The sequence below is a fragment of the Octopus sinensis genome, linkage group LG30 (genome assembly GCF_006345805.1).
Source record: "Octopus sinensis linkage group LG30, ASM634580v1, whole genome shotgun sequence".
Lineage (NCBI taxonomy): Eukaryota > Metazoa > Mollusca > Cephalopoda > Octopoda > Octopodidae > Octopus > Octopus sinensis.
The window spans coordinates 4,605,419-4,633,071 of NC_043026.1; the positions used below are offsets into that span (position 1 = coordinate 4,605,419).

General features: G+C 37.5%; 1 protein-coding gene across 1 annotated transcript; it reads left to right on the forward strand.

The window, feature by feature from the left end:
- Nucleotides 1-16,933: 16,933 nt before the first annotated feature.
- On the forward strand, nt 16,934-27,023 carry LOC118768493. The gene is made up of 3 exons (XM_036515112.1): nt 16,934-17,058; nt 19,857-21,667; nt 26,959-27,023. The coding sequence occupies exons 2-3, from the start codon at nt 19,864-19,866 to the stop codon at nt 27,021-27,023; spliced, it is 1,869 nt and encodes a 622-aa protein (XP_036371005.1). The 5' UTR covers nt 16,934-17,058; nt 19,857-19,863.
- The last annotated feature ends 630 nt before the right edge of the window (nt 27,024-27,653 follow it).

Consider the following 27,653-nt stretch of genomic DNA (forward strand, 5'->3'; position numbering starts at 1 on the left):
AGCTGGCTATGTGGGCCATGCCATAGTCACCCGCATTGTAAACCAGGTAGTTCACAATGGAGCAATACCCAATGACTGGTGCAGCAGTACCATAGTCAACTGCTACAAGGGTAAGGGTGATGCTCTAGATAGAAATAACTACAGAGGTATCAAACTGTTGGACCAGGTGATGAAGGTCTCAGAGAAGGTCATAACCAATCTCATTAGGGAGAGAATTTGTTTAGATGAAATGCAGTTCGGTTTTGTACCAGGTAGAAGCACCACTGATGCTATATTCCTGGTCCGACAACTGCAGGAGAAGTACCTAGCTAAAGATAAACCCCTCTACATAGCTTTTGTAGACTTGGAGAAAGCCTTTGACAGGGTTCCCCGTTCCCTTATCTGGTGGTCGATGCGGAAACTGGAGATTGAAGAATGGCTAATAAGGGCTGTACAGGCTCTATACAGAGAGGCTGTTAGCAAGGTTAGGATTGGCAACGAATATAGTGAAGAATTCCGAGTAGAAGTAGGTGTACACCAGGGCTCAGCCCTCAGTCCCCTTTTATTCATCATAGTCCTTCAGGCAATAACAGAGGAATTCAAAACGGGATGCCCCTGGGAGCTCCTCTATGCCGATGACCTAGCTCTCATAGCAGAATCACTACCGGAACTAGAAGAGAAATTTCGGGTGTGGAAGCAAGGGTTGGAATCAAAGGGCCTTAGAATAAATGTAGCAAAGACCAAAGTATTAGTAAGCAGCAAGAGGTACTCAACACACATCCCCTCGGGTAGGTGGCCCTGCTCAACCTGTAGGAAAGGTACAGGTAGAAACTCCATAAGATGCACCCAATGTAAGTTATGGACACATAAGAGGTGCAGCAACATTAAAGGGAAATTAACAGATAAGATAGCTTTCATGTGCGGCAGATGCACAGGGACAATAGACACAACAGACACTCAGAAAACAGATTCCATCACACTCCAGGGAGAGAAACTAGAAGTAGTTGATAGTTTCCGCTACCTGGGAGACCAAGTTAGTAGCGGAGGTGGATGCACAGAGAGTATCACCACTAGAATACGAATAGCCTGGGCAAAGTTCAGAAAGCTCCTACCCCTACTGGCAACAAAAGGCCTCTCCCTCAGAGCAAAAGGTAGATTGTATGATGCATGTGTGCGAACTGCCATGCTTCACGGTAATGAAACATGGGCTGTGACTGCAGAAGACATGCGTAGACTTGAAAGAAATGAAGCTAGCATGATCCGCTGGATGTGTAGTGTCAGTGTGCACGCAAAACAGAGTGTAAGTATCCTGAGAGAAATGCTGGATATAAGAAGCATCAGATGTGGTGTGCAAGAGCGACGCTTGCGATGGTATGGTCATGTGCTGCGGATGGATGAAGAGAGATGTGTGAAGAAGTGCCACTCCCAAACAGTTGAAGGTATCAGGAGGAGAGGTAGACCCAGGAAGACATGGGATGAGGTGGTCAAGCATGACCTCAGAGCATTGGGCCTCACTGAGGCAATGACGAAGGACCGAGATCTCTGGAGATATGCTGTGACTACAAAGACCCGGGCTGCTTTCTGCAGCAATTCCACATACCCCCTACCCATTCTAAGTACCCCGGATCCCCAAAGTACCCCGGATCCCCAAAGTACCCCGGATCCCCAAAGTACCCTGGATCCCCAAAATACCCCGATCCCCAAAGTACCCCGGACCTCGTTGCCCCCGTGCCGCTGACACGTTAAAATGCTCGAACCGATCGTGACGATGCCGGACCCTCCGGCCCCTGTGCAGGTGGCACGTAAAAAGCACCCAATCCACTCACGGAGTGGTTGGCGTTAGGAAGGGCATCCAGCCGTAGAAACTCTGCCAGATTCAGACTGGAGCCTGGAGCGGCCCCTGGCTTCCCAGACCCGGTCAAACCGTCCAACCCGTGCTAGCGCGGAAAGCGGACGTTAAACGATGATGATGATGATGATGATGATGATACATATATATAGGCGCAGGAGTGGCTGTGTGGTAAGTAGCTTGCTAACCAACCACATGGTTCCGGGTTCAGTCCTACTGCGTGGCATCTTGGGCAAGTGTCTTCTGCTATAGCCCCGGGCCGACCAATGCCTTGTGAGTGGATTTGGTAGACGGAAACTGAAAGAAGCCTGTCGTATATATGTATATATATATATTTATGTGTGTGTGTTTGTGTGTCTGTGTTTGTCCCCCTAGCATTGCTTGACAACCGATGCTGGTGTGTTTACGTCCCCATCACTTAGCGGTTCGGCAAAAGAGACCGATCGAATAAGTACTGGGCTTACAAAGAATAAGTCCCGGGGTCGATTTGCTCGACTAAAAAAAGGCGGTGCTCCAGCATGGCCGCAGTCAAATGACTGAAACAAGTAAAAGAGTATATATACATATATGTACATACATACGTATTGAATTTGTATGATTCACTAATACAATTCTTTCCTTCATCTGTTTTTTAATTTCATATCCTTTTTCAAACAATGGAATGTGTTTATGTATATGTGTGGGTGTGTGTTTGGCTATGAACAATACCTGAAAGACATCACCATTATATATATATATATTATATATATATATATATATATATATATATATATATATATATTATATATCTACATATAGACGCTGGGGACATCACAAATATACACACACCATACATTTAAACAAGTTTACACACACATACTTGTTATATTCCAATAATATAAAGTATAGTTTGAATATAACTATGTCAAAACTACAAAGTGGGGGGGGGTGTTACTGTAGCTTTTTAGCCGCAGGAGATCATCGTCTCCAGCTGGCTTTAGACACCCTTTCAGTGCCCTTGAAGTGTTTGCAAAAGGAGGCCATCCCTTCCTCGCATACGCACCGGACCGGTTTTGCGATTATTGTCTCTTATCAATGGGCGGTAACCACCAGATCATGATTCAGGCTTGTGAGAAAGGGATGGCCTCCTTTTGCAAATACTTCAAGGGCACAGAAAGTGTGTCTAAAGCCAGCTGGAGACGATGATCTCCTGGGGCTAAAAAGCTACAGTAACACCCCCACTTTGTGGTTAGCCATATTGAGATGGCTTTTATACTTTACATTTATCGAGCGGTTAAGTTTTACATCTCGCTCCGAGATTTAATAATGCTTATGTCAAAACTATCTGATGGAAATTATAGGAATGGATATGTTCATCAAAGGATACACAATATTAGGTAGTATACAGTGGATATTGGGCAAGTGCCTGCTACTAGAGCCTTAGGCTGACCATAGCCTTGTCAGAAGATTTGGTAGCCAGAAGCCTGTCATGATTATATATATATATTTGTGTATCTGTGTTTGTGTCCCTGTAACTTAGTGGTTCACCAAAAACGGGCCAATAGAATGAGTACTAGGCTTACAAAGAATAAGTTCTGGTGTCGATCTCTCGGACCAGCACTCTTGAAGGAGGTGCTCCAGCATGGCCACTTTCAAATGAGTGAAACAATTAAGAGACGAAAAGAATACTTATATATATTTATACACGTTTTTATTAAAGCTGCAAAAATGTCACAAAAAATCTCACTAAGTTAACTCTACCTTCGGTAGTTGAGCACTATTTTTGCCCCTTGCTTTTCATTTATGTGTACATATATATATATATATATGTATATATATATATATATGTATATATACATACATACATACAGGTTCATCCCTCTCCTTATACATACACACTTATGTATTGTATTTGTATGATTCACTTAGTCAATTTTTTCTTTCATCTATTATTCAGTTTCTTTACTTTTTAAATCAATAAATTCTGTTTGTGTACCTGTGTGTGTATGTGTTTGACTATGAACGATACCTGAAAGATATCACCACTATGTATATATATATATATATATATATATATATATATATACATATATTTCGACATATAGATGCTGGGGACATCACAAATTTATATGCACCATACATTTAAACAAGTTTACACACGCACACACAAATACACAAAAGTTACCAAGGTAACGCCCACACATCTATAAACTTCTTCCTGGTATGTTATCGATCCCTCGCTAACAGCTTCAGAAGTCATACGTATGTTTGTGTTTGACTGAACTGGTTTCACAAGATTTTGCTGAGATACAAAGAGACTTGAGGCTAGGACTGGAACGTATTCTTTTCCTGAATTCGTGTGTTGAAGCATATTTTGTTGTGTCTGGGGTGAGTCATTCTGTTTAAATGTCTTATTAGTTAACGATTCTACTAAAAGCACAAAGCTTCAAATATTTTGGGGGGCCGGAATTAAGTTGATTGCATCAACCCCTGTGTTTCACTGTAACTTAATTTATCGACCCTGAAAGGATGAAAAGTAAAGTTGACCTCAGCGGAATTTGAACTCAGAACATACCGATGCTAAGCATGTAGTCCAGCTTACTAACGATTCCGCCGGCTCCTCACCTAAAATGCCTTATTAATTAACATACTCACCAGTTCACTTTCCACTCATTTACTTAATCAATTTTTTTTTTTCTTAAATTTTCATTACTTCTTGCAACCTCTTCATTTAATTAAATCACAAATCAGAAAAGAAAACTTTAGTTATACTCCTGCTTCAAATCTGATGGCATTGGGTGTGGCAGCGAACTCAATACAACAACCACCATACACCACTGCTTAGATAGGAACTTGCTTCATTTTCATATATTTTATAAGACTAGAAACTGTTAAAACATTTTACAGTGTCCCTTACCTTTCCAGAGTATTCAGGGTGATTGCAAAGTAACTCCTAATTTAAAAATACTTTTCTATTATTTATTAATTGTAATTTATTTCTCAAGTCTTTTGTGTTTGTTCTTTTTTCTTAAGTATGAGAATTTAATCTGTAATCGTATTGCACTTGTCGTTGGTGAATGGCCCCTTCCCCAGGGGATGGATGGGTCGCATGAGGGGTCAGCCAAGAGACCTAACTAAACACCCTGTGAGTTCTTTGTTTGGGGTCGGTTGAAAGAACAAGTCTATTGTACGAAAGCAGAGACTCTGGAAGAACTGGAACGGCAATTACAAGAAATCATACATCTTCTTCCATCGCATCAGAGTTCCTGGTGAAATCACTTCATGCAATTCCTGGCTGATATATATATATATATGTATATATATATATATATATGTATATATATTATATATATATATATATATATATATATATTATATATATATATATATATATATGTATATATAAATATATATATATGTATATATATATATATATATATATATATATATATATATATATATATATATATATTTATATATGTATATGTATATGAATATAATAATAAATATTAGGGAATAAATCCAAACTTACAGGGAAAAATCAGATTTAGGATTGAATCCAATTTTATAGTAAAATCCTATATTATATTAAATTAGAGACAAAACCACTATGAGGCAAATCATACAATGAAAAACTTAAGCCAATACATAAGATTATTTAATTTATATTATTTAAATATATAACAAAAAATATTTAAAAAATATATTTAATACATCACTACGATCGTTTCATGGCTGTTAATTAAATAATCTTATGTAATGGCTTAAGTTTATTCATTGTATAATTTGCCCAATAGTGGTTTTGTCTCTTATTTAATATAATGTATATGAATATATATACATATATATATACATCGATCGGGCCAACATACCAGCCAAATTGACTACATCCTTGCCAGGCAAAGGGAGAGATGGCTACTTATAAATGCCAAAACCTTCCCAGGCGAAGAATGCACCCCACAACATAGACTGGTAGTTAGTGACTTTAGGATCAGAAGTAGGAGAACAACCAGAAGACGACCAACATGGAGAAGAAGGATCTGGAAGCTTAAGGATCCTGTGAATGGACAGAGATTTAGAGACATGTTACTTGAAGCCTTTGACGAAGTAGAAAGTAGAAGGGGATAGTGTATCACATGGGGTAGAGGACAACTGGACGTTTCTAAGGGACAACCTGCTGAGAGCCACTGACCAGATCTGTGGCTGGTGCAAAGTCCCCTCTCGTCCCAAGGTAACGTGTGGTGGTGGAACAGTGTCGTAGACAGGGCTATTAGAGAAAAGAGACAGACTTGGAAGCACTGGAAGAATGGTGGTAGCAGGGAATTGTATCAGACTGCTAAAAGGGAAGCTAGGAGACAGGTCTATCTAGCCAGAGGGGAAGCAGATAAGAAAAAATTTGCCAATGTTCTGCGCCGTGAGGACCAAAGACTGGAGGTGTTTCGCGTTGCAAGACAGTGTGTGAGAGAGAATTGTGATGTGGTGGGAGAGAAGTGTGTTCGCATGGAAGATGGTTCACTTGCGCTAAACGAGGATGCAAAGAGAGAGGCTTGGAGATGCCACTATGAAAGGTTGCTGAATAAAGAAAATGAATGGGATAAAGAGAGTCTGCCGAACGTTGACCCAACAGAGGGACCAGCTATCAGGGTTGATAGTTCCTTAGTAGCTAAGGCAATTAGAAGCATGAAGACAGGGAAAGCCCCAGGCCCATCAGGTATCACTGCAGAGATGCTCAAAATATCTGGTAGTGTCGGCTATAGCCTAGTCACCTGTATAGTTAATCATGTGATACATGAAGGAGTCATACCCAATGACTGGTGTGTAGCAGCATAATAGTCAACTGCTACAAAGGTAAAGGTGATGCCCTAGATACAAATAATTACAGAGGTATCAAGCTGTTGGATCAGGTGATGAAGGTTACAGAGAGGGTCATAAGCCAACTAATTAGAGAGAGAGTTAGTTTAGATGAGATGCAGTTTGGTTTCGTGCCAGGGAAAAGTACCACTGATGCTATATTCCTGGTAAGGCAGCTGCAGGAGAAATACCTAGCCAAAGATAAGGCCATGTACCTGGCTTTTGTTGACATGGAGAAAGCCTTCGACAGGGTCCCCCGATCCCTCATATGGTGGTCAATGAGGAACTAGGAATAGAAGAATGGTTAGTGAGAGCTGTGCAAGCCATGTACAGGGACGCTGCTAGTAAGGTGAGGGTTGGAAATGAGTACAGTGAAGAATTCCGGGTAGAGGTAGGGGTCCACCAAGGCTCAGTCCTCAGCCCCCTCCTATTTATCATAGTCCTCCAGGCAATAACGGAGGAATTCAAGACAGGATGCCCCTGGGAGCTCCTCTATGCTGATGACCTTGCTCTAATTGCTGAGTCATTATCAGAACTGGAGAAGAAGTTTCAGGTGTGGAAGCATGGTTTAGAATCGAAGGGCCTTAGAGTCAACCTAGCTAACCAAAGTCGTAATAAGTAGGAAGGTAGACAAATCACAAACGCCTTCAGGTAGATGGCCCTGCTCGATCTGTAGAAAAGGTGTAGGTAGAAACTCTATAAGATGCACCAAGTGTAAGCTATGGACACATAAGAGGTGCAGCAATGTCATAGGAAGGCTAACTAGGAAGATGGTTTTTGTATGTGGCAGATGCTCGGGAGCATTAACCTCTGAAAATCTGCAGAAAACAACTTCCGTCACTTTCCAGGGGGAAAAACTAGAAGTGGTTGATAGCTTCCGTTATCTTGGTGACCAAGTCAGTAGTGGGGGTGGGGGTGCTGAAAGTGTAACGGCTAGAGTAAGAATAGCCTGGGCAAAGTTTAGGGAGCTCTTACCTCTGTTGGTGACTAAAGGCCTCTCGCTCAGAGTAAAAGGCAGACTGTATGATGCATGTGTACGAACAGCCATGCTACATGGCAGTGAAACATGGGCCGTGACTGCTGAGGACATGCGTAAGCTCGCGAGAAATGAAGCTAGTATGCTCCGTTGGATGTGTAATGTCAGTGTTCATAGTCGACAGAGTGTAAGTACCTTGAGAGAAAAGTTGGACCTAAGAGGAATCAGATGTGTTGTGTGCAAGAGAGACGATTGCGCTGGTATGGTCATGTGGTGAGAATGGATGAAGATAGGTGTGTGAAAAAGTGCCACACCCTGGCAGTTGAGGGGACCTGTGGAAGAGGTAGACCCAGGAAAACCTGGGTCGAGGTGGTGAAGCACGACCTTCGAACTCTAGGTCTCACCAAGGAAATGACCAGAGACCGAGACCTATGGAAGTATGCTGTGCGTGAGAAGACCTGGCAAGACCAGTGAGAACAATCAAAATCAAATCATATATCAGAAAGCAGGGGTTAAGTGACCCATCCGTTCATGTCCGCTGTCAGCCTCGTCTGGCACCCGTGCCGGTGATACGTAAAAGCACCATTCGCTCATGGCCGTTTACCAGCTCTGCCTGGCCCCGTGTCGGTGGCACGTAAAAGCACCATCCATTCGTGTTCGTTGCCAGCCTCGCCTGGCCCCGTGCCGGTGACACGTGAAAGCACCGTCCGTTCGTGGCCGTTGGCCAGCTCTGTCTGGCCCCGTGTCGGTGGCACGTAAAAGCACCATCCGTTCGTGGCCATTTGCCAGCTCTGTCTGGCCCCGTGTCGGTGGCACGTAAAAGCACCATCCGTCCGTGTCCATTGCCAGCCTCAGCTGGCCCCCGTGCCGGTGACACGTAAAAGCACCGTCTGCTCGTGGCCGTTTGCCAGCTCTGTCTGGCAACCGTGTCGGTGGCACGTAAAAGCACCATCTGTTCGCGTCCGTTGCCAGCCTCGGCTGGCCCCCGTGCCGGTGACACGTAAAAGCACCATCCGTTCGTGTCTGTTGCCAGCATCGCCTGGCCCCGAGCCGGTGACACGTAAAAGCATCATCCGTTCGTGGCCGTTCACCAGCTCTGTCTGGCACCTGTGCAGGTGGCACGTAAAAAACACCCACTACACTCGCGGAGTGGTTGGCGTTAGGAAGGGCATCCAGCCGTAGAAACACTGCCAGATCTGACTGGGCCTGACGAAGCCTTCCAGCTTCACAGACCCCAGTTGACCCGTCCAACCCATGCTAGCATGGAAAACGGACGCTAAACGATGATGATGATATATATATATATATATATATATATATATATATATATATACATAGTGTTGATGTCTTCCAGGTATTGTTCATAGCGAAACAAACACACCCACACATATACACAAACACATTCTATTGATTGAAAAAGGATAAGAAATTGAATAATAGATGAAAGAAACAATTGAATAGGTGAATCATACAAATACAATACATATGTGTGTATGTATAAGGAGAGGGATTAACCTGTATGTATGTATATATATATATATATATACACATAAATGAAAAGCAAGGGGCAAATAATAGTGCTCAACTACACAAGGTAGAGTTAAATTTGTGATATTTTTGCAGCTTTAATAAAAACGTGTATAAGAATATATATATCTTCTTTTGGTCTCTTACTTGTTTCACTCATTTGAAAGTGGCCATGCTGGAGCACCTCCTTCAAGGGTGCTGGTCCAAGAGATTGACACCAGAACTTATTCTTTGTAAGCCTAGTATTCATTCTATTGGCCTTTTTTGGTGAACCACTAAGTTACAGGGTCACAAACACAGATACACAAATATATATATAAACATGACAGGCTTCTGGCTACTAAATCTACTGATAAGGCTATGGTCAGCCTAAGGCTGTAGTAGCAGGCACTTGACCTATATTCACTGTAAACTACCTGAAATTGTGTATCCTCAGATGAACATATCCATTCCTATAATTTCCATCAAATAGTTTTGACATAAGTTATAACCAAACTATACTTTATATTATTGGAATATAACTCCAAAATAGGGAGAAAAATAAATAGAAAAACCAAAGAAGGAAAGAAAAAAATGGGAAAGGAAAATGTAAATGAAATGTTTTATTAGTAATGTAACTTTGTAAAATGTTAAAACCAAACTTTACTTCGTATTACAGGGTGATTGAAAAGTAACTCCCTATTTTGGAAATACTTGTGAATTATTTGTTAATTGTAATTTTTACAGAAAGAAAATATCATTATGAGAGGTTTTACTATGAGGTTTGATTTAAAATTCGATATGCACTCCAGATGTCACCACAAGCATTTTGTATCAGCCAGGAATTGCATGAAGTGTCTTTTTTAAATCAATAGATTCTGTTTGTGTACATGTGTGTGTGTGTGTTTGGCTATGAACAACACCTGAAAGACATCACCACTATGTATATATATATATATATATATATATACGTATATTTCTGCCAATAGAAGCTGGGAACATCACAAATATACACACACCATACATTTAAACAAGTTTACACACGCACACACAAATACACAAAAGTTACCAAGGTAACGCCCACACATCTATAAACTTCTTCCTGGTATGTTATCGATCCCTCGCTAACAGCTTCAGAAGTCATACGTATGTTTGTGTTTGACTGAACTGGTTTCACAAGATTTTGCTGAGATACAAAGAGACTTGAGGCTGGGACTGGAACGTATTCTTTTTCTGAATTCGTGTGTTGAAGCATATTTTGTTGTGTCTGGGGTGAGTCATTCTGTTTAAATGTCTTATTAGTTAACCTTTCTACTAAAAGCACAAGGCTTCAAATATTTTGGGGGGTCGGAATTAAGTTGATTGCATCAACCCCTGTGTTTCACTGTTACTTAATTTATCAACCCTGAAAGGATGAAAAGCAAAGTCGACCTCAGCGGAATTTGAACTCAGAACATACCGATGCTAAGCATGTAGTCCAGCTTACTAACGATTCCGCCAGCTCCTCACCTAAAATGCCTTATTAATTAACATACTCACCAGTTCACTTTCCACTCATTTACTTGATCAATTTTTTTTTCTTCTTCTTAAATTTTCATTACTTCTTGCAACCTCTTCATTTAATTAAATCACAAATCTGAAAAGAAAACTTTAGTTATACTCCTGCTTGAAATCTGATGGCATTGGGTGTGGCAGCGAACTCAATACAACAACCACCATACACCACTGCTTAGATAGGAACTTGCTTTATTTTCACATATTTTATAAGACTAGAAACTGTTAAAACATTTTACAGTGTCCTTTACCTTTCCAGAGTATTCAGGGTGATTGCAAAGTAACTCCTAATTTAAAAATACTTTTCTATTATTTATTAATTGTAATTTATTTCTCAAGTCTTTTGTGTTTGTTCTTTTTTCTTAAGTATGAGAATTTAATCTGTAATCGAGTTGCTCTTGTCATTGGTGAATGGGTCCTTCCCCAGGGGATGGATGGGTCGCATGAGGGGTCAGCCAAGAGACCTAACTTAACACCCTGTGACTTCTTTGTTTGGGGTCGGTTCAAAGAACAAGTCTACTGTACAAAAGCAGAGACTCTGGAAGAACTGGAACGGCAATTACAAGAAATCATACGTCTTCTTCCATCGCATCAGAGTTCCTGGTGAAATCACTTGATGCAATTCCTGGCTGATACAAAATACTTGTGGTAACATCTGGAGTGCATGTCGAATTTTAAAGAAAACCTCATAGTAAAACCTCTCATAGCGATATTTTTTTCTGTAAAAATTACAATTAAAAAATAATTCAAAAGTATTTTCAAAATAGGGAGTTACTTTTCAATCACCCTGTAATACGAAGTATAGTTTGGTTTTAGCATTTTACAATGTTACATTACAAATAAAACATTTCATTTACATTTTCCTTTCCCTTTTTTTTCTTTCCTTCTTTAGTTTTTCTATTTATTTTTTCCCCTATTTTGGAGTTATATTCCAATAATATAAAGTATAGTTTGGTTATAAGTATGTCAAAACTATTTGATGGAAATTATAGGAATGGATATGTTCATCTGGGATACACAATTTTAGGTAGCTACTACAGCCTTAGGATGACCATAGCCTTGTCAGTAGATTCAGTAACCAGAAGCCTGTCATGTTTATATATATATTTGTGTATCTGTGTTTGTGTCCCTGTAACTTGGTGGTTCACCAAAAAAGGCAAATAGAATAAATACTAGGCTTAGAAAGAATAAGTTCTGGTGTCGATCTCTTGGACCAGCTCCCTTGAAGGAGTTGCTACAGCATGGCCACTTTCAAATGAATGAAACAAGAAAGAGACCAAAAGAAGATATATATATATTTATACACGTTTTTATTAAAGCTACAAATGTCTCATAAAAAAATCTCCCTGAGTTTACTCTACCTTCGGTAGTTGAGCACTATCTTTGCCCCTTGATTTTCATTTATGCGTGTATATATAAATATATATATATATATATATATATATATATAAATATACATACATACAGGTTCATCACTGTCCTCATACATACGTATTGTATTTGTGTGATTCACCTGTTCAATTGTTTCTTTCATCTATTTTTTTATTTCTTTATCTTTTTTCAATCAATAAAATGTGTTTATGTATATGTGTGGGTGTGTTTGTTTGGCTATCAACAACACCTGAAAGACATCACCATTATATATATATATTTCTACATATAGACGCTGGGGACGTCACAAATATACACACACCATACTTTTAAACAAGTTTACACACGCACACACAAATACACAAAAGTTACCAAGGTAACACCCACACATCTATAAACTTCTTCCTGGTATGTTATTGATCCCTCGCTAACAGCTTCAGAAGTCATACGTATGTTTGTGTTTGACTGAACTGGTTTCACAAGATTTTGCTGAGATACAAAGAGACTTGAGGCTGGGACTGGAACGTATTGTTTTCCTGAATTCCTGTGTTGAAGCATATTTTGTTGTGTCTGGGGTGAGTAATTCTGTTTAAATGTCTTTTTAGTTAACCTTTCTACTAAAAGCACAAAGCTTCAAATATTTTGGGGGGTTGGAATTAAGTTGATTGCATCAACCACTGCGTTTCACTGTTACTTAATTTATCAACTCTGAAAGGATGAAAAGCAAAGTCGACCTGAGCGGAATTTGAACTCAGAACATACCGATGCAAAGCATGTAGTCCATCTTACTAACGATTCCGCCAGCTCCTCACCTAAAATGCCTTATTAATTAACATACTCACCAGTTCACTTTCCACTCATTTACTTGATCAATTTTTTTTTTCTTCTTCTTAAATTTTCATTACTTCTTGCAACCTCTTCATTTAATTAAATCACAAATCTGAAAAGAAAACTTTAGTTATACTCCTGCCTGAATTCTGATGGCATTGGGTGTGGCAGCGAACTCAATACAACAACCACCATACACCACTGCTTAGATAGGAACTTGCTTTATTTTCACATATTTTATAAGACTAGAAACTGTTAAAACATTTTGCAGTGTCCTTTACCTTTCCAGAGTATTCAGGGTGATTGCAAAGTAACTCCTAATTTAAAAATACTTTTCTATTATTTATTAATTGTAATTTATTTCTCAAGTCTTTTGTGTTTGTTCTTTTTTCTTAAGTATGAGAATTTAATCTGTAATCGTATTGCTCTTGTCGTTGGTGAATGGCCCCTTCCCTAGGGGATGGATGGGTCGTTGTGGTCCGCATGAGGGGTCAGCCAGGAGACCTAACTTAACACCCTGTGACTTCTTTTTTTGGGGTTGGTTGCAAGAACAAGTCTACTGTACGAAAGCAGAGACTCTGGAAGAACTGGAACAGCAATTACAAGAAGTAATACGTCTTCTTCCATCGCAGCAGAGTTCCTGGTGAAATCACTCGATGCAATTCCTGGGTGATACAAAATGCTTGTAGTGACATCTGGAGTGCATATCGAATTTTCAATCAAACCTCATAGTAAAACCTCTCATAGCGATATTTTTTTCTGTAAAAATTACAATTAAAAAATAATTCACAAGTATTTTAAAAATAGGGAGTTACTTTTCAATCACCCTGTAATACGAAGTATAGCTTGGTTTTAACATTTTAAAAAGATACATTACAAATAAAACATTTCATTTACATTTTCCTTTCCCTTTTTTATCTTTCCTCGTTTGGTTTTTCTATTTATTTTTCTCCCTATTTTGGAGTTATATTCAAATAATATAAAGTATAGTTTGGTTATAACTTATGTCAAAACTATTTGATGGAAATTATAGGAATGGATATGTTCATCTGAGGATACACAGTTTTAGGTAGTTTACAGTGGATATTGGGTAAGTACCAACTACTATAGCCTTGGGCTGACCAATGTCTTGTCAGTAGATTTAGTAGCCAGAAGCCTGTCATGTTTAAATATATATTTGTGTATTTGCGTTTGTGTACCTGTAACCTAGTGGTTCACCAAAGAAGGGCAATAGAATAAATACTAGGCTTACAAAGAATAAGTTCTGGTGTCAATCTCTTGGACTCACAGCCTTTAAGGAGGTCCCCCAGCATGGCCACTGTCAAATGAGTATGAGATCAAAAGAATATATATATATATAATCATATATATATATATGATGTCCCCAGCGTATACACATTTTTATTAAAGCTACAAAAGTCTCACAAAAAAATCTAAGTTTACTCTACCATCGGTAGCTGAGCACAATTTTTTGCATCTTGCTTTTCATTTATGCGTGTATATATAAATATATATATAAAGTATACATACATACAGGTTCATCACTGTCCTCATACATACATATTGTATTTGTATGATTCACTTATTCAATTGTTTCTTTCATCTATATTCTAATTTCTTATCCTTTTTCAATCAATAAAATGTGTTTACGTATATGTGTGGGTGTGTTTGTTTGGCTATCAACAATACCTGAAAGACATCACCACTATGTATATATATATATATTATATATATATATATATATTTCTGCATATGGAACCTGGGAACGTTACAAATGTACACACACCATACATTTAAACAAGTTTACACACGCACACACAAATACACAAAAGTTACCAAGGTAACGCCCACACATCTATAAACTTCTTCCTGGTATGTTATCGATCCCTCGCTAACAGCTTCAGAAGTCACACGTCAGTAGATTTAGTAGCCAGAAGCCTGTCATGCTTATTTTGGAGTTATATTCCAATATTATTCCAACAACTAATTCACAAGTATTTTATAAATAGGGAGTTACTTTTCAATCACCCTGTAATATTAAGTATAGTTTGGTTTTAACATTTTAAAAAGTTACAATATAAATAAAACATTTCATTTACATTTTCCATTTCCCTTTTATTCTTTCTTTGTTTGGTTTTTCTATTTATTTTTCTCCCTATTTTGGAGTTATATTCCAATAATATAAAGTATATTTTGGTTATAAGTATGTCAAAACTATTTGATGGAAATTATAGGAATAATAAATAATAATAATGAAATTATTGTATACAGTGCTCAGGTGCACCACAACTTGTCAGAAAATGCATATAAAGTACATGCAGTAATGTAGAAATGTCTGGAAAGTGAACATGCTTGCGTGTGTATGGAGGGGAGAAAATTTAGTGTAATGTTGGCGAATCTCAGGAAGCATGGAAGTCTTGAAGGTTGCAGTGCTCCGACAACTAACAACCGATGCCGGCAGTTTGTTCCATGCTTCAGCAACTCTCAGCGTGAAAAAATGTTTCCTGAAGTCATGGGAGCTGTGCTGTTTTCTGACTTTGTAAATATGTCCACGGGTGTTAGATGGGTGGAGTTTGAAAAGGTGCTCAGAGTTATTGTTTGTGCGATAGTTGATAATTTTATGGGTGTCTGCCAAGTCAGCTGCCAGACGTCGGAGTTTCAATGTGTCCATGCCCAGGGAAGTAAGGCGTTCAGGATATGGCAAATGCCTGATGGAGGGTATTCTTTTGGTTGCACGTCGCTGAACAGCTTCCAGACGATTGATGTCCTGGGCAAGATAGGGGTTCCAGACCGGTGATGCAAATTCCAGGTGAGGTCTTACCATAGCTATATAAAGCCGCAGATAGATAGCCGGAGAGCGGCTCACAAAGGATTTGGTGAGTGATGCCAAGACACCCTAAGCCTTCTTGACAATTTTAGCGATGTGTTTTGTCCAACGCAAATCACTGTCGACAATAACACCCAGGTCACGTTCACTTGAAGACTTTTTGAGACTAGTGTTGTGGGGGGAGTAGGTGGACGCTGGGTTTCTCCTCCCAAAATGCATGGTGGTACATTTGTCCACAGCCAGCTTGAGTTGCCAGTCCATGATCCACTGCTGCATTGTGTCCAGGTCTGCTTGCAATATAGATCCATAGTGTATAGGATTTGACCTCTTTATTTCGAGGTACAGCTTGATGGATATGTTCATCTGAGGATACACAATTTTAGGTAGTATACAGTGGATATTGGGCAAGTGCTTGCTACTACAGCCTTAGGCTGTCCAAAGCCTTGTCAGTAGATTTAGTAGCCAGAAGCCTGTCATGTTTATATATATATTTGTGTATCTGTGCTTGTGCCTCTGTAACTTAGTGGTTCACCAAAAAAGGCCAATAGAATGAATACTAGGCTTACAAAGAATAAGTTCTGGTGTCGATCTCTTGGACCAGATCCCTTGAAGGAGGTGCTCCAGCATGGCCACTTTCAAATGAATGAAACAAGTAAGAGACGAAAAGAAGATATATATATATTTATACACGTTTTTATTAAAGCTACAAATGTCTCGCAAAATAATCTCCCTAAGTTTACTCTACCTTCGGTAGTTGAGCACTATTTTTTGCCCCTTGATTTTCATTCATGCGTGTATATATAAATATATATATATATATATATATATATATAAATATATATACATACAGGTTCATCACTGTCCTCATACATACGTATTGTATTTGTATGATTCACCTATTCAATTGTTTCTTTCATCTATATTCTAATTTCTTATCCTTTTTCAATCAATAGAATGTGTTTATGTATATGTGTAGGCGTGTTTGTTTGGCTATCAACAGTACCTGAAAGACATCACCACTATGTATATATATATATATATATTTCTGCATATGGAACCTGGGAACGTCACAAATATACACACACCATACTTTTAAACAAGTTTACACACGCACACACAAATACACAAAAGTTACCAAGGTAACACCCACACATCTATAAACTTCTTCCTGGTATGTTATCGATCCCTCGCTAACACCTTCAGAAGTCATACCTATGTTTGTGTTTGACTGAACTGGTTTCACAAGATTTTGCTGAGATACAGAGAGACTTGAGGCTGGGACTGGAACGTATTCTTTTCCTGAATTCGTGTGTTGAAGCATATTTTGTTGTGTCTGGGGTGAGTAATTCTGTTTAAATGTCTTATTAGTAAACCTTTCTACTAAAAACACAAGGCTTCAAAAATTTTGCGGGGTTGGAATTAAGTTGATTGCATTAACGCCTCTGTTTCACTGTTACTTAATTTATCAACCCTGAAAGGATGTAAAGCAAAGTCGACCACAGCAAAATTTGAACTCAGAACATACCGATGCTAAGCCTGTTGTCCATCCTACTAACGATTCCGCCAGCTCCTCACCTAAAATGCTTTATTTACAGTGAAATCTATTCACTGGTCACTGAAATTAGAAATATTGAATTTCTAAATGTCTCAGAGAGACAGGAGTGGTGGTGCAGCGAGAGAGGGGTTGTATACTGTCAACATTACGTGACAGTCCCAAAAAGGGAATTACAACCTTCGCAAATATAATGACACACGAAATGTGTCAAAGTGGACAGGAAGCATCGATGCTTCCTAGGGCTAAATAGCAGTGGTGTAATTCCCTTTACGGGACTGTCACGTTATGTTGACTTTATACAACCAGTCTATGTCAAAACTATTTGATGGAAATTAAAGGAATGGATATGTTCATCTAAGGATACATGATTTTATGTAGTTTACAGTGGATTTTGGGCAAGTGTCCCCTACTACAGCCTTGGGCCAACCAAAGCTTTGTCAGTGGATTTGGTAGACAGAAGCTGGAAGAAGCCCGTCATATGTTTATATGTACATGTATGTATATATTTGTGTGTGTGTCTCTGATTGTCCCCAGCCATCACTTGACAACCGATGTTGGTGTGTTTATGTCCCTGTAACTTAGTGGTTTGGCAAAAGAGACCGATTGAATAAATACTAGGCTTACAAAAATAAGTCCTGGGGACAATTACTTAGACTAACACCCTTGAAGGAGGTGCTCCAGCATGGCCACTTTCAAATGAGTGAAACGAGAAAGAGACCAAAAGAATATATACATATATATATATATATATATATGTATATATATATATATATTTATATATATATACATACATATACACTTTTTCTATTAAAGCTGCAAAAATATCAAAAAAAATCTCACTCAGTTTACTCTACCTTGGGTAGTTGAGTACTATTTTTTGCCCCTTGCTTTTCATTTATGTGCTTATTTACATGTGTATAAATATATATATACACATACACGTATATAGGTTAATTCCTGCCCCCTTACATCATTGTTTTTCTTTCAAGCAACATAATTTTTTGTAAAACTGATTTCTACTTTAATATTAAATTTTGAATAAAAATGTTATTTTCTAAACTCTTTAACATTGTGGTTCTTTTCCATCAAATGTAACATTTATTTCTTCACATTATTTTTAATTAAAGAAGGAGGCAAGCTGGCAGAATCGTTAAAATACTTCGTAACATTTTTGTCTGTCTTTATGTTCTGAGTTCTAATTTCACTGAGGTTGACTTTGCCTTTTATTCTCCCAACCAATTAAGGTTGAATGAAACACTGAGGTCTATGTAATCAACTAGGTCCCCCCCAAAAAAAAATTTCAGGTCGTCAAGTGGTGGTGGTAGGGGACAAACAGACAGAAAAAACATGCAAACACACACACATATTTCTACAGCAGGTTTCTTTCAGTCTCCAACTCCCAGATCCAAGATTATGTTGGAAAATACTTGTGCAAGGTGCCACTCAGTGGGAATGAACCTGGCACCATGTGGTTGGGATGCAAGATTCTTATTACACAGTCACGCTCACATCCGTATCCAATGTTATAAAGTAATGTGCGGGAAATTTATATTTCAAGGTAAATTTGTAATTTGTAAAATAAATTTTAGGGATATGGAACACAGACTTTGGTTTCTTCCTATACTTTAAGGTAATCTCTGCAATACAACTCCTTTGTTACCTAAACAATAAAATGTTTTAAATCAAATTAAATTTTTATAATTAGGATGAACCGACCTTTCATTAGCTGGGATTATTGCTACCATGTATGATTCATTAATTCATCTTCATTATCTCATTCATCAACAAATAATAACGATCCTCTCAACATGCTGTCTATCAGTGTGATTATATGAAAGCCCATCTTTGGATAAGCTTTCCGAGTTAATCAATGTTGTGTATGATAATTGTGTGGATTATATTGAAATGTCGAGAGATTTACAGCATTTGTCAGGTTAAGAACAGTTTCATCTCCAGCTTTATTCGTATCTGTTAATCCAGGTAAATATTACGGAAACCAAGCCAACCATGACTGTCCCATCATTTTCAGTACATATAATCATTAGTAATACTTATATTCCATCTAACTAGCAAAATGTTCAGTCTGTCTTGTATCTGACAAATGTCTATGAAACATAATAAAGTCTATGTTTTGCTAATTGTTCCATATTAACGAAGTTTGAATATGATTGCTGTGTGTTGGGACATAATATAGCATGTACACCAATTAAAGTTAATTTTCTCTACAGTTTAGAGTGTCTCGTTATTGAGTGCTTTTGGAGCAGGGGAATCTCTTTGACTAATTATTGTTAAATAAATCTAAGCCACACATGACTATTTCTTTGTGATGTTGAGAGCAAATATCATTTCCAGTGAAAATAATTATTTCTAATATTTAGACTCCATGTAATTAATGAAACTTATTAATACATCTTAGAATAGATTGTAATAAGTTGTTTAAATATTAATTAGACAAGATTAATTCACTGACAGAAATACATAAATGTTTTGTTTGTGTTTTTCAAATGATGAAGAAAACATCATCTCCCTGAAACTTTAATATTTTCACAAAGCTAAATGTTTTCCTTATATTTCTTTACAGATTCACTATGGAAGACCAGACTGAAAATACTCAGAAAAGAGCTTTAAGGGACTCAACACCAAAAGGGGATGAAGAAGAAGTTGACAATAAAAGGTGGAAATATGAGGAAGATGATGGTTCAAGGAGAGAAATGTCCGAGAAACGATCTTCATCTCAGCCAACAACAAAACAAAAAAGACATAAAGGAGACCCTAAAAACAGGGAAATAATTAGAAAACGAGATGTTTTGGACAAACACATATTTTATACAAGATTCAATGCCTATGAGGACAAAATTGATTTGCTGATAAATTCTCGGAAAAAAATATGTACTTTTTTAAAAAGAATAGGAATGGATGAAAATACTTTTCTAAAACATTTTACACAGAGAATAGAAATTCTGATGAAAGACATTAAAAAAAAAGATTACAATCAAGAATTTATAATTTTTGGAAAACTAGAATTGTTCCTGGAACACTATTTAAAGACAAATGTTTTACAAGACAAACACAAAACCATTGAAGCACCAAAAATAATCACAAAATTTCGGCCTCTTCAGCCAGTTGTGACTAGAGAAGCAAACATTGAGGAATCTGGAGAAGAATTTGAAGAAATCCCAATAATATCCAATATTGTCATCATAGAGGAGGGAGTGATGACATATTCCCACCATTGCAAGATAATAAGTTTAGTAACAAGAGACAGTGACAGAATTGATGTCCATTGTCCATCTTCTGTGACCAGTTTCACAAGAATCAGTGAAGACATGGTTCTGGCAACCCTCCCCTTCCATGAAATGATTCTTATTATCAGCCCCAAAACCTTCAAGATCAAAAGGATACAGTTGGGGTTACATATGGTGAGTTACTTGGAAGATTCTACACTCTTAGGTGTAGAAATGTTTGGTAAGACTGTTTACCAATTTGATTGGGAGGATAACACCATTAACTATCAATTTATTACCAAAGAAACCCCTACAGATATTGCTGTAGGGGTCCAGAATATACTTGTAATTACATTCGCCAGCATCAACAGAGTAATCTGTTACAAACTGGATGGCCAACAGTTATGGGAGGTAGAGACCCATTCTCTGCACCTCCCAAGTAAAATCTCTCTCTACCAAAATTATTTCTATGTCCTCCAGGGACAAATAATTTATAGGATTTCAGCTAAAGGTGGTGTAACAAGGAGGGACATTGGCAGGAAATGCCGCTCTATTTCTGTTGGTAAAGATACCATTTTGGTAACAGATTATTGCGGCAAACCACATGGTATTCAAATGAATAAAGACTTTTGGCCCAACCTGTCATACAACCACCAGCTACATACTCCCAGTTTAAAAGACTATATTGATATTGAGGATTGCTACAACATTACAAATATTCTACCTATGTCTACATCTTCTATATTAATAATTTACAAAAACAAGAAAGCTAAATTATTCACTGATAACGGGGAAATAATTAACCAAAATAATTCAGTTTTCCTTGAGCTTCCTTTTTTCTGTTGTAGAATAAACGCAAACAGATTCCTGGTATTTTATTGTGAAATGAAAGGATTTCAGTATATCACCTGTCCTGAACTAAGAAAAGGCCCTTTAATAAAGGTGCAAACTGGTTACATGAAAATATGTCATATTGTATCAAATAAGTATTTAGCTGTGACCACCAATGAAAACAAAAGCGAGGTCCAAATCCTATTGATCAACGAAGATAAAGTTGACATTGCAGAAAGAATTTCTCTGGGACATCATAATGTCAGCATTGCTGCAACTCCAATTAATTTTGTAGTCGTAGATGGAAACGAAAATAAAATGGTATTTTATTCCACATGTGGTGAAGAACTTTTTCAAAAATACCTTCCATTCTATGGCTACCCTCATCACATCTACTCTGATAATGTTTATTTCTATGTCCTCTTCAGGAGACACTCTATTCTCAGATGTTACGATCTATATGGACAAATGAAATGGCAGTGGGAACTGCCTTTCCCTGTTCACCCTCACATTGCTGTTTTCCAAGGAACTCTTTATGTCCCGGACACTCAACTCAACAGGCTTCTTCTTTACAAGAATCAAGACTGGTCGTCTGGCTGCCTTTTACCCATTAAAAATCCTTACATCAGAAATCTAAATCTACGACTCAAAGAAAAGGAGAATGACCAAAAACTTGTCATTGGTGAAATATGTAATCTGTCTAATGGACAGTTGGTGGTGTCTGACATCAACCATGATTGCTTGTTGTACATTTCTGAGGAAGGAGACATTGTGTCCAGATTATCTCTGCCGTCTACAGCCACAGATATATGTCGATGGGATTCTAATCATATAGGGGTCACATTACCCCTACAGAAACAATTAAGCGTCATTGGAAACCTATCAAAGACAGTGAGAAGTGTAAAATTAAGGCAGCCTTATGTACAGGTGTGTAAGATGGGTGAATGTGAAATTGTTTGTTATTGTGATAAACCATCACATTTAGACATTTTAGCCATCAATAATTATAATCAAGTTGAAGTAATTAAGACAATTAATATCCCTGTGTTTGTGAAATCATTATCAGTAGACAAGGAAACAGAAAAGCTATTAATTGTTACTAGGGGAAAAGCTTTTCAGTACAACACTAGAATAGGTGGTGGTGGTCGTGGAGGTCGTCAGATGGTCCCCAGTGTTTTAATGTCCCAAGTGAAACGTCCCCTCAGTCTCCAAGGTGGATCTATTGACCAAACGTCTGTTTATCTGATAGACAGAAGCCGTATGTTTGCCATAAACGATCAGAATTTGTTGGTTAATGATCTCGTTACTAATAATCAACTTAATTATTATATCGACCTGGTGGATGTATTTTCCAGACACATTTCTCTCAGTGAAATGTTGTCTTCCACTTTATATCTACAGGACCTGACAGTTTCTGATAAAGCCAGACATATTCCTCTCCCTAAACATTTGGGAGACAAAGGACCAGCGGAGATTAGATCTTTGGTTCTTACTGAAAATAATCTGATTGCAGGATGTGACAAGAAGAATGGAAACATTAAGATATTCACATTGGATGGTCACCTTATGGATTCAATCAAAGTGAATGTTTATTATAATATTAAAATGTGTCGATGGCAGTCAAACACACTGGTCATTACGAGTTGGGATAATGAAAATCATGGTAAACCCCAACTGTTGACATTAAAAGTGGAATTTCCATTGTCGTTGGTAATTTACAAAACGAGAAATACATATGAATGTGTGGCTTCTTTATCAAACAATCAACTGGTTTTTAGTGAACGGAGAGATGAAAGACATTTGCATTTTGTTGATATTGATGAAATAAATTCGAGTGTGAAGGAAATAAAAAAAATAAACATACCTGACCCATTAATATTGAGAGAAGATGGAGATTATTCTGATAGAATCCAGGATATTAAAGTTACTGATGAAGATGTCATCATTGTCTTCAACTGGAGATTCATCATTTTCTTCAACAGTGGTGGTCAATATTTACATTCAGTCAGACACTACATGGGGTATTCTGGTGTTGACAGGATGACAATTGATGACAGTTTTTTGTACATTTATGGTCGGTGGGAGAAATGTTCAGGTTCATCTGGATATCAAAACATTTTGTGTTTGACCCAGAATGGGGAATACAAGAGAATATTTTTAAATAAAAGAATTTATAAAGATGAAGTAGATTTCTCCAGTATAGACTGTCAAGGACCAAGGTTTGTTGGAAGTCTTCGGAAGAGGGAAAGAGAGAATGAATTGTATGTTGAAGGGTTGTTTATGGTGAATCGAGACAGCTTCCCGGTTGCTCGTTTACAAACAGACGAATGTCCTGTTCAAGTAAAAGATTTTGATGTCTCTGAGGAAGGAAAGACAGTTGTGTGTGAAAAAGCCAATAATGGAAATGTTAAAATATTCGATGAAGACGGCCAGTTGCTATGTCACAGAAATGTTGCAAGTTTAGTTGGTGGTGTGTGTTTTACACAAGAATCACACATAATGGCCACGGTTCCTAAAAGGAAAGAAATATTTCAACTGAATGGAGAAGATTTGCAGACATCTCAAGTTTGCTCGAGTCTCATCCCTTATGGTGTAATATGGAGAAAAGTGGCGGGTATTTACTGGTGTGTACATAATGAATTGATTGAATGTCATTGCATAAAGATTGATGGGGACCAAGTGAACATTCTGGAATCTGTGTCGTCATTAACTTGATTCTGGTCTTCGTTTCCCTTCCATTACATCTGAAACGAACAAGAAAATATTCAGTAATGAATTAATTAGTAATTGGAATACAGAGGAGGAGATGGAGATGGAGGAGGAAAAGAAGAAGAGGTAAATCAGGTGAAATAATTGGTAAAGGTAGATTAAAGGTGAGATGTGGTAATTACATAGCGGAGATTAATAATTCAGGAATTCATGAAATATCAGTGAGGAGATTTCCATATAGGACAGCAATGGTCCCTTTTTCCATTCCTGCATTCGAGGAACCTCTCGATTATAATCGGAGGGACATTAGGGACCAGAACAGTAAACTAATTAAGTTAGATGAGAATGTGAGTGTGTTGATGTTTCGAGAAAGTGTCACATTAATCAGAACAACAACAACAACAGTGGACATACTTCAACATGAACAACAACAACGACCAGCACTGGACATATGTCGGTGGACAGAGGAATGTTTCATTGTCGCCTTTGGGAGAGAAATGAGGGTCTTCACAGGGATCTCCGTCATTTAAAACCATCAGAACTGAGAAATACTACAAGGATTTATAATACAACGACAATCAACTCGTGTGTGGTGGTCATTATATTAGAGACATAACTCAAAAAGAGAGACACAAGAATACCAAAGAAGATGGGAGAACAACAAGTATTACTATTATTGCAAAGACCCCAAAATCTTTGACCCTTATTATGTGGATGTGGTTGATTTTGAAGATGGGAAATGTAAAGATGAAGTGTGTGGTGGGAAGATGTGGAGAAAGGGAAGGTTGGAGGGACATGAAGGGGTGGATGGTGTGGGAGTCACATCTTTTGGTGATGTTGTTGTTGTGAGGAGGGAGATGGAAGAGGGGGAGTCTGGATGGAGGGAAGTTTTTTGTTTTGTGGAATGGTTCAGGGAAAAGTCTTTGGTGAGGAGGATAAGAATAAAAGAAATATTTATTGGTCTGGGATATTATATTCCAAGACTTGGTCTGACCATAATTGGTGAATGTGTTTATATAACAGATACAATAAACAATATTTACGAAATACCTCGACATATTGAAGAGGAAACATCTGAAGATGATGAAATCCTGAGATTAAAAGATAATCCAAAATATTTACTCCTGAGATGGGATGATAATGAAGTCTTTGAAGTTCTTGGTTTGGATGTTTCAGACAATTCTTTGATGGTTTTTGGAATTATTCCTGGACGTCAACCTTTTGCTTTCTTTTATTTTGACAAATAAATATTTCCAGAAATATTAAACTTCAATCTTCTTCTTCTTCTTCTGCTTGTTGTAAATGGCTTCGCCCGGGAATCGAACCTGCATCGCATACATTGCATTCTACACACTAACAATTATTGTTGTAACATTCCTCAACACTCTCTCTTTGTGTGTGTGTATATTTATTTACAGTATATATACATGTGTTTATATATATATATACACACTTATTTAGGAATGTATGTATAGAAATAAGTATGTATGTTTGTGTATATATATATATATATATATATATATATATATAGAAGGAGCTTCTACAGGACTAGAACTGTTTCATTCCAAGAGAAATCTTCAGGAAGCTTCCTGAAGATTTCTCTTGAATGAAACAGTTCTAGTCCTGTAGAAGCTCTTTCTATATAATAAATTAATTTTACTCTGCTATGTATTGAGTACCTTATTTACTATGGTTAACCCCGAATCAGCCCGGGACCTACATATATATATATATATTATATATATCTATATATATATATATATATATATATATACGCATGCATGTATATATAGGAATGTCTGGTCCGAAAGCAGAGACTTTCATAATCATTGATTCTCCATTAAAGGCAGACGACCAACAACAACAACAACAAAAACAGCAGACGACCACCGCCGCCGCCACCACCATCATCATCATCATCGTCACCACCGCCGCATTCATCATCATCATCGTCATCATCATCGTCATCATCGTCATCATCGTCGTCATCATCGTCGTCATCATCGTCATCATCATCATAATCATCATCGTCGTCATCATCATCATCATCATCATCATCATCATCGTCGTCGTCATCAGTGTCGTGTGTGCAGTCTGCATCTGACAGTTTTTAACGTTTAATAAGAATAGATTGTTGTTGTTGTTGTTGTTGCAGTGACATTCCAACTGCACACACGCACAAACATTGCCTTTCGTCCTCGTAGGGTTGTTGTTGTTGTTGTTGCTGTTGGGGATTCATAAAAAAAGAGAAGGACACTTTAAGAAGCATTCAGTAAAAGCTTTCCCATAGCTGGTCATTTTTCATATTAGAAATCGAAACCACTTTACTTTTCATATAAAATTTGAAGGACACTTTAAGAAACATTCATAAATAAAATTGACCTGTATATGGTCTCATTTCATGCTAGAAAGAGCCACAAAAACCTTCACATTTTTGTTTCATCACAAATAAAAATCGAAGGACAATTTACAAAGCATCCACGTCAAATATTGTCCTATAGATGGCCTAACATCATGCTAGAAATAACAGCCAAATACTCTGAAATTTGCATCGTTTTTCATCAAAAAAGTGATGGACACTTTAAGAAGCAACTCTGAAAATATTGTCCTGCGGCGGTTTAAGTGTAAAATAAGTGTAAAAGTATGCATCTATGAGTTTTATGTGTTTAAAAAACATAGCAAAGACATGTGTGTATATGTAGGTATATATAAATATACATGTGTATAAAGGTTCCTTTATGATGTATATGCTTCTTCCCTAATAACTTGCAGAGAAATGGATATTTTTCATGGAATTTCCTACAAATATGCTTCAGATGGTGTAAATTCCGATTCTATGGGGATTTATTGGGAAAACTTTATTCTTTCAAAGCAAAGGCAAATCTTGTTAATTTTCTAAAACTGCTTTTCCCCACCCAGGGACAAACGTTTTCACAATGAATTCTGATTTAATCGGATCTAAACCATCTGAAGAATATCTGTAGAAAATTTCATTAAAAAATATTTAATTTTGCGCAAGTTGTGAGAAGCAAATTCGGCATAACTACAGATATATACCCCACCGACTTTGTGTCCTCATAACTTGCAGAAAAATGCATATTTTTTTAAGGAAACTTTCAACAAATAATCGCTTAGATCCTGTAGATTGAGTTTTTGTAAGGATTTGTTGGAAAAACATTTTCTGAAGGGTTGCAGAAAGGAGTTTCTCAAAATTCACACAACCAGACATTTTCCCTCCTCATAAATTTCAGGAAAATAGGAAATTTTCAATGAAATTTAAAAGAAATAACTTTCAAACGATGTAGATTACGATTAAAAAGAAATTTGTTGGCAAAATGTTTTGTAAGGGGTCGAGGGAAAAAGTGTGTGATTTAAGGGAGATTTGGCTGTTGTTTCTAGCACACCACCCTCCTTGTCTTCTTTTTTTTCTCATTTTTTCCCTCAGAAACACATTTATGTTATAAAAAAATAAAAAGAATATTTAAAATCTCTGATTATTTTTAGCCCCACTTCTGGCCCCCGATTCTTTCTCTTTATATAATTGTAAAATATTGGAGAGCCTGAGAAGATTCTTGCTGGGATTTATCCACAGGGATTTAAATAAGAGCTTTGTA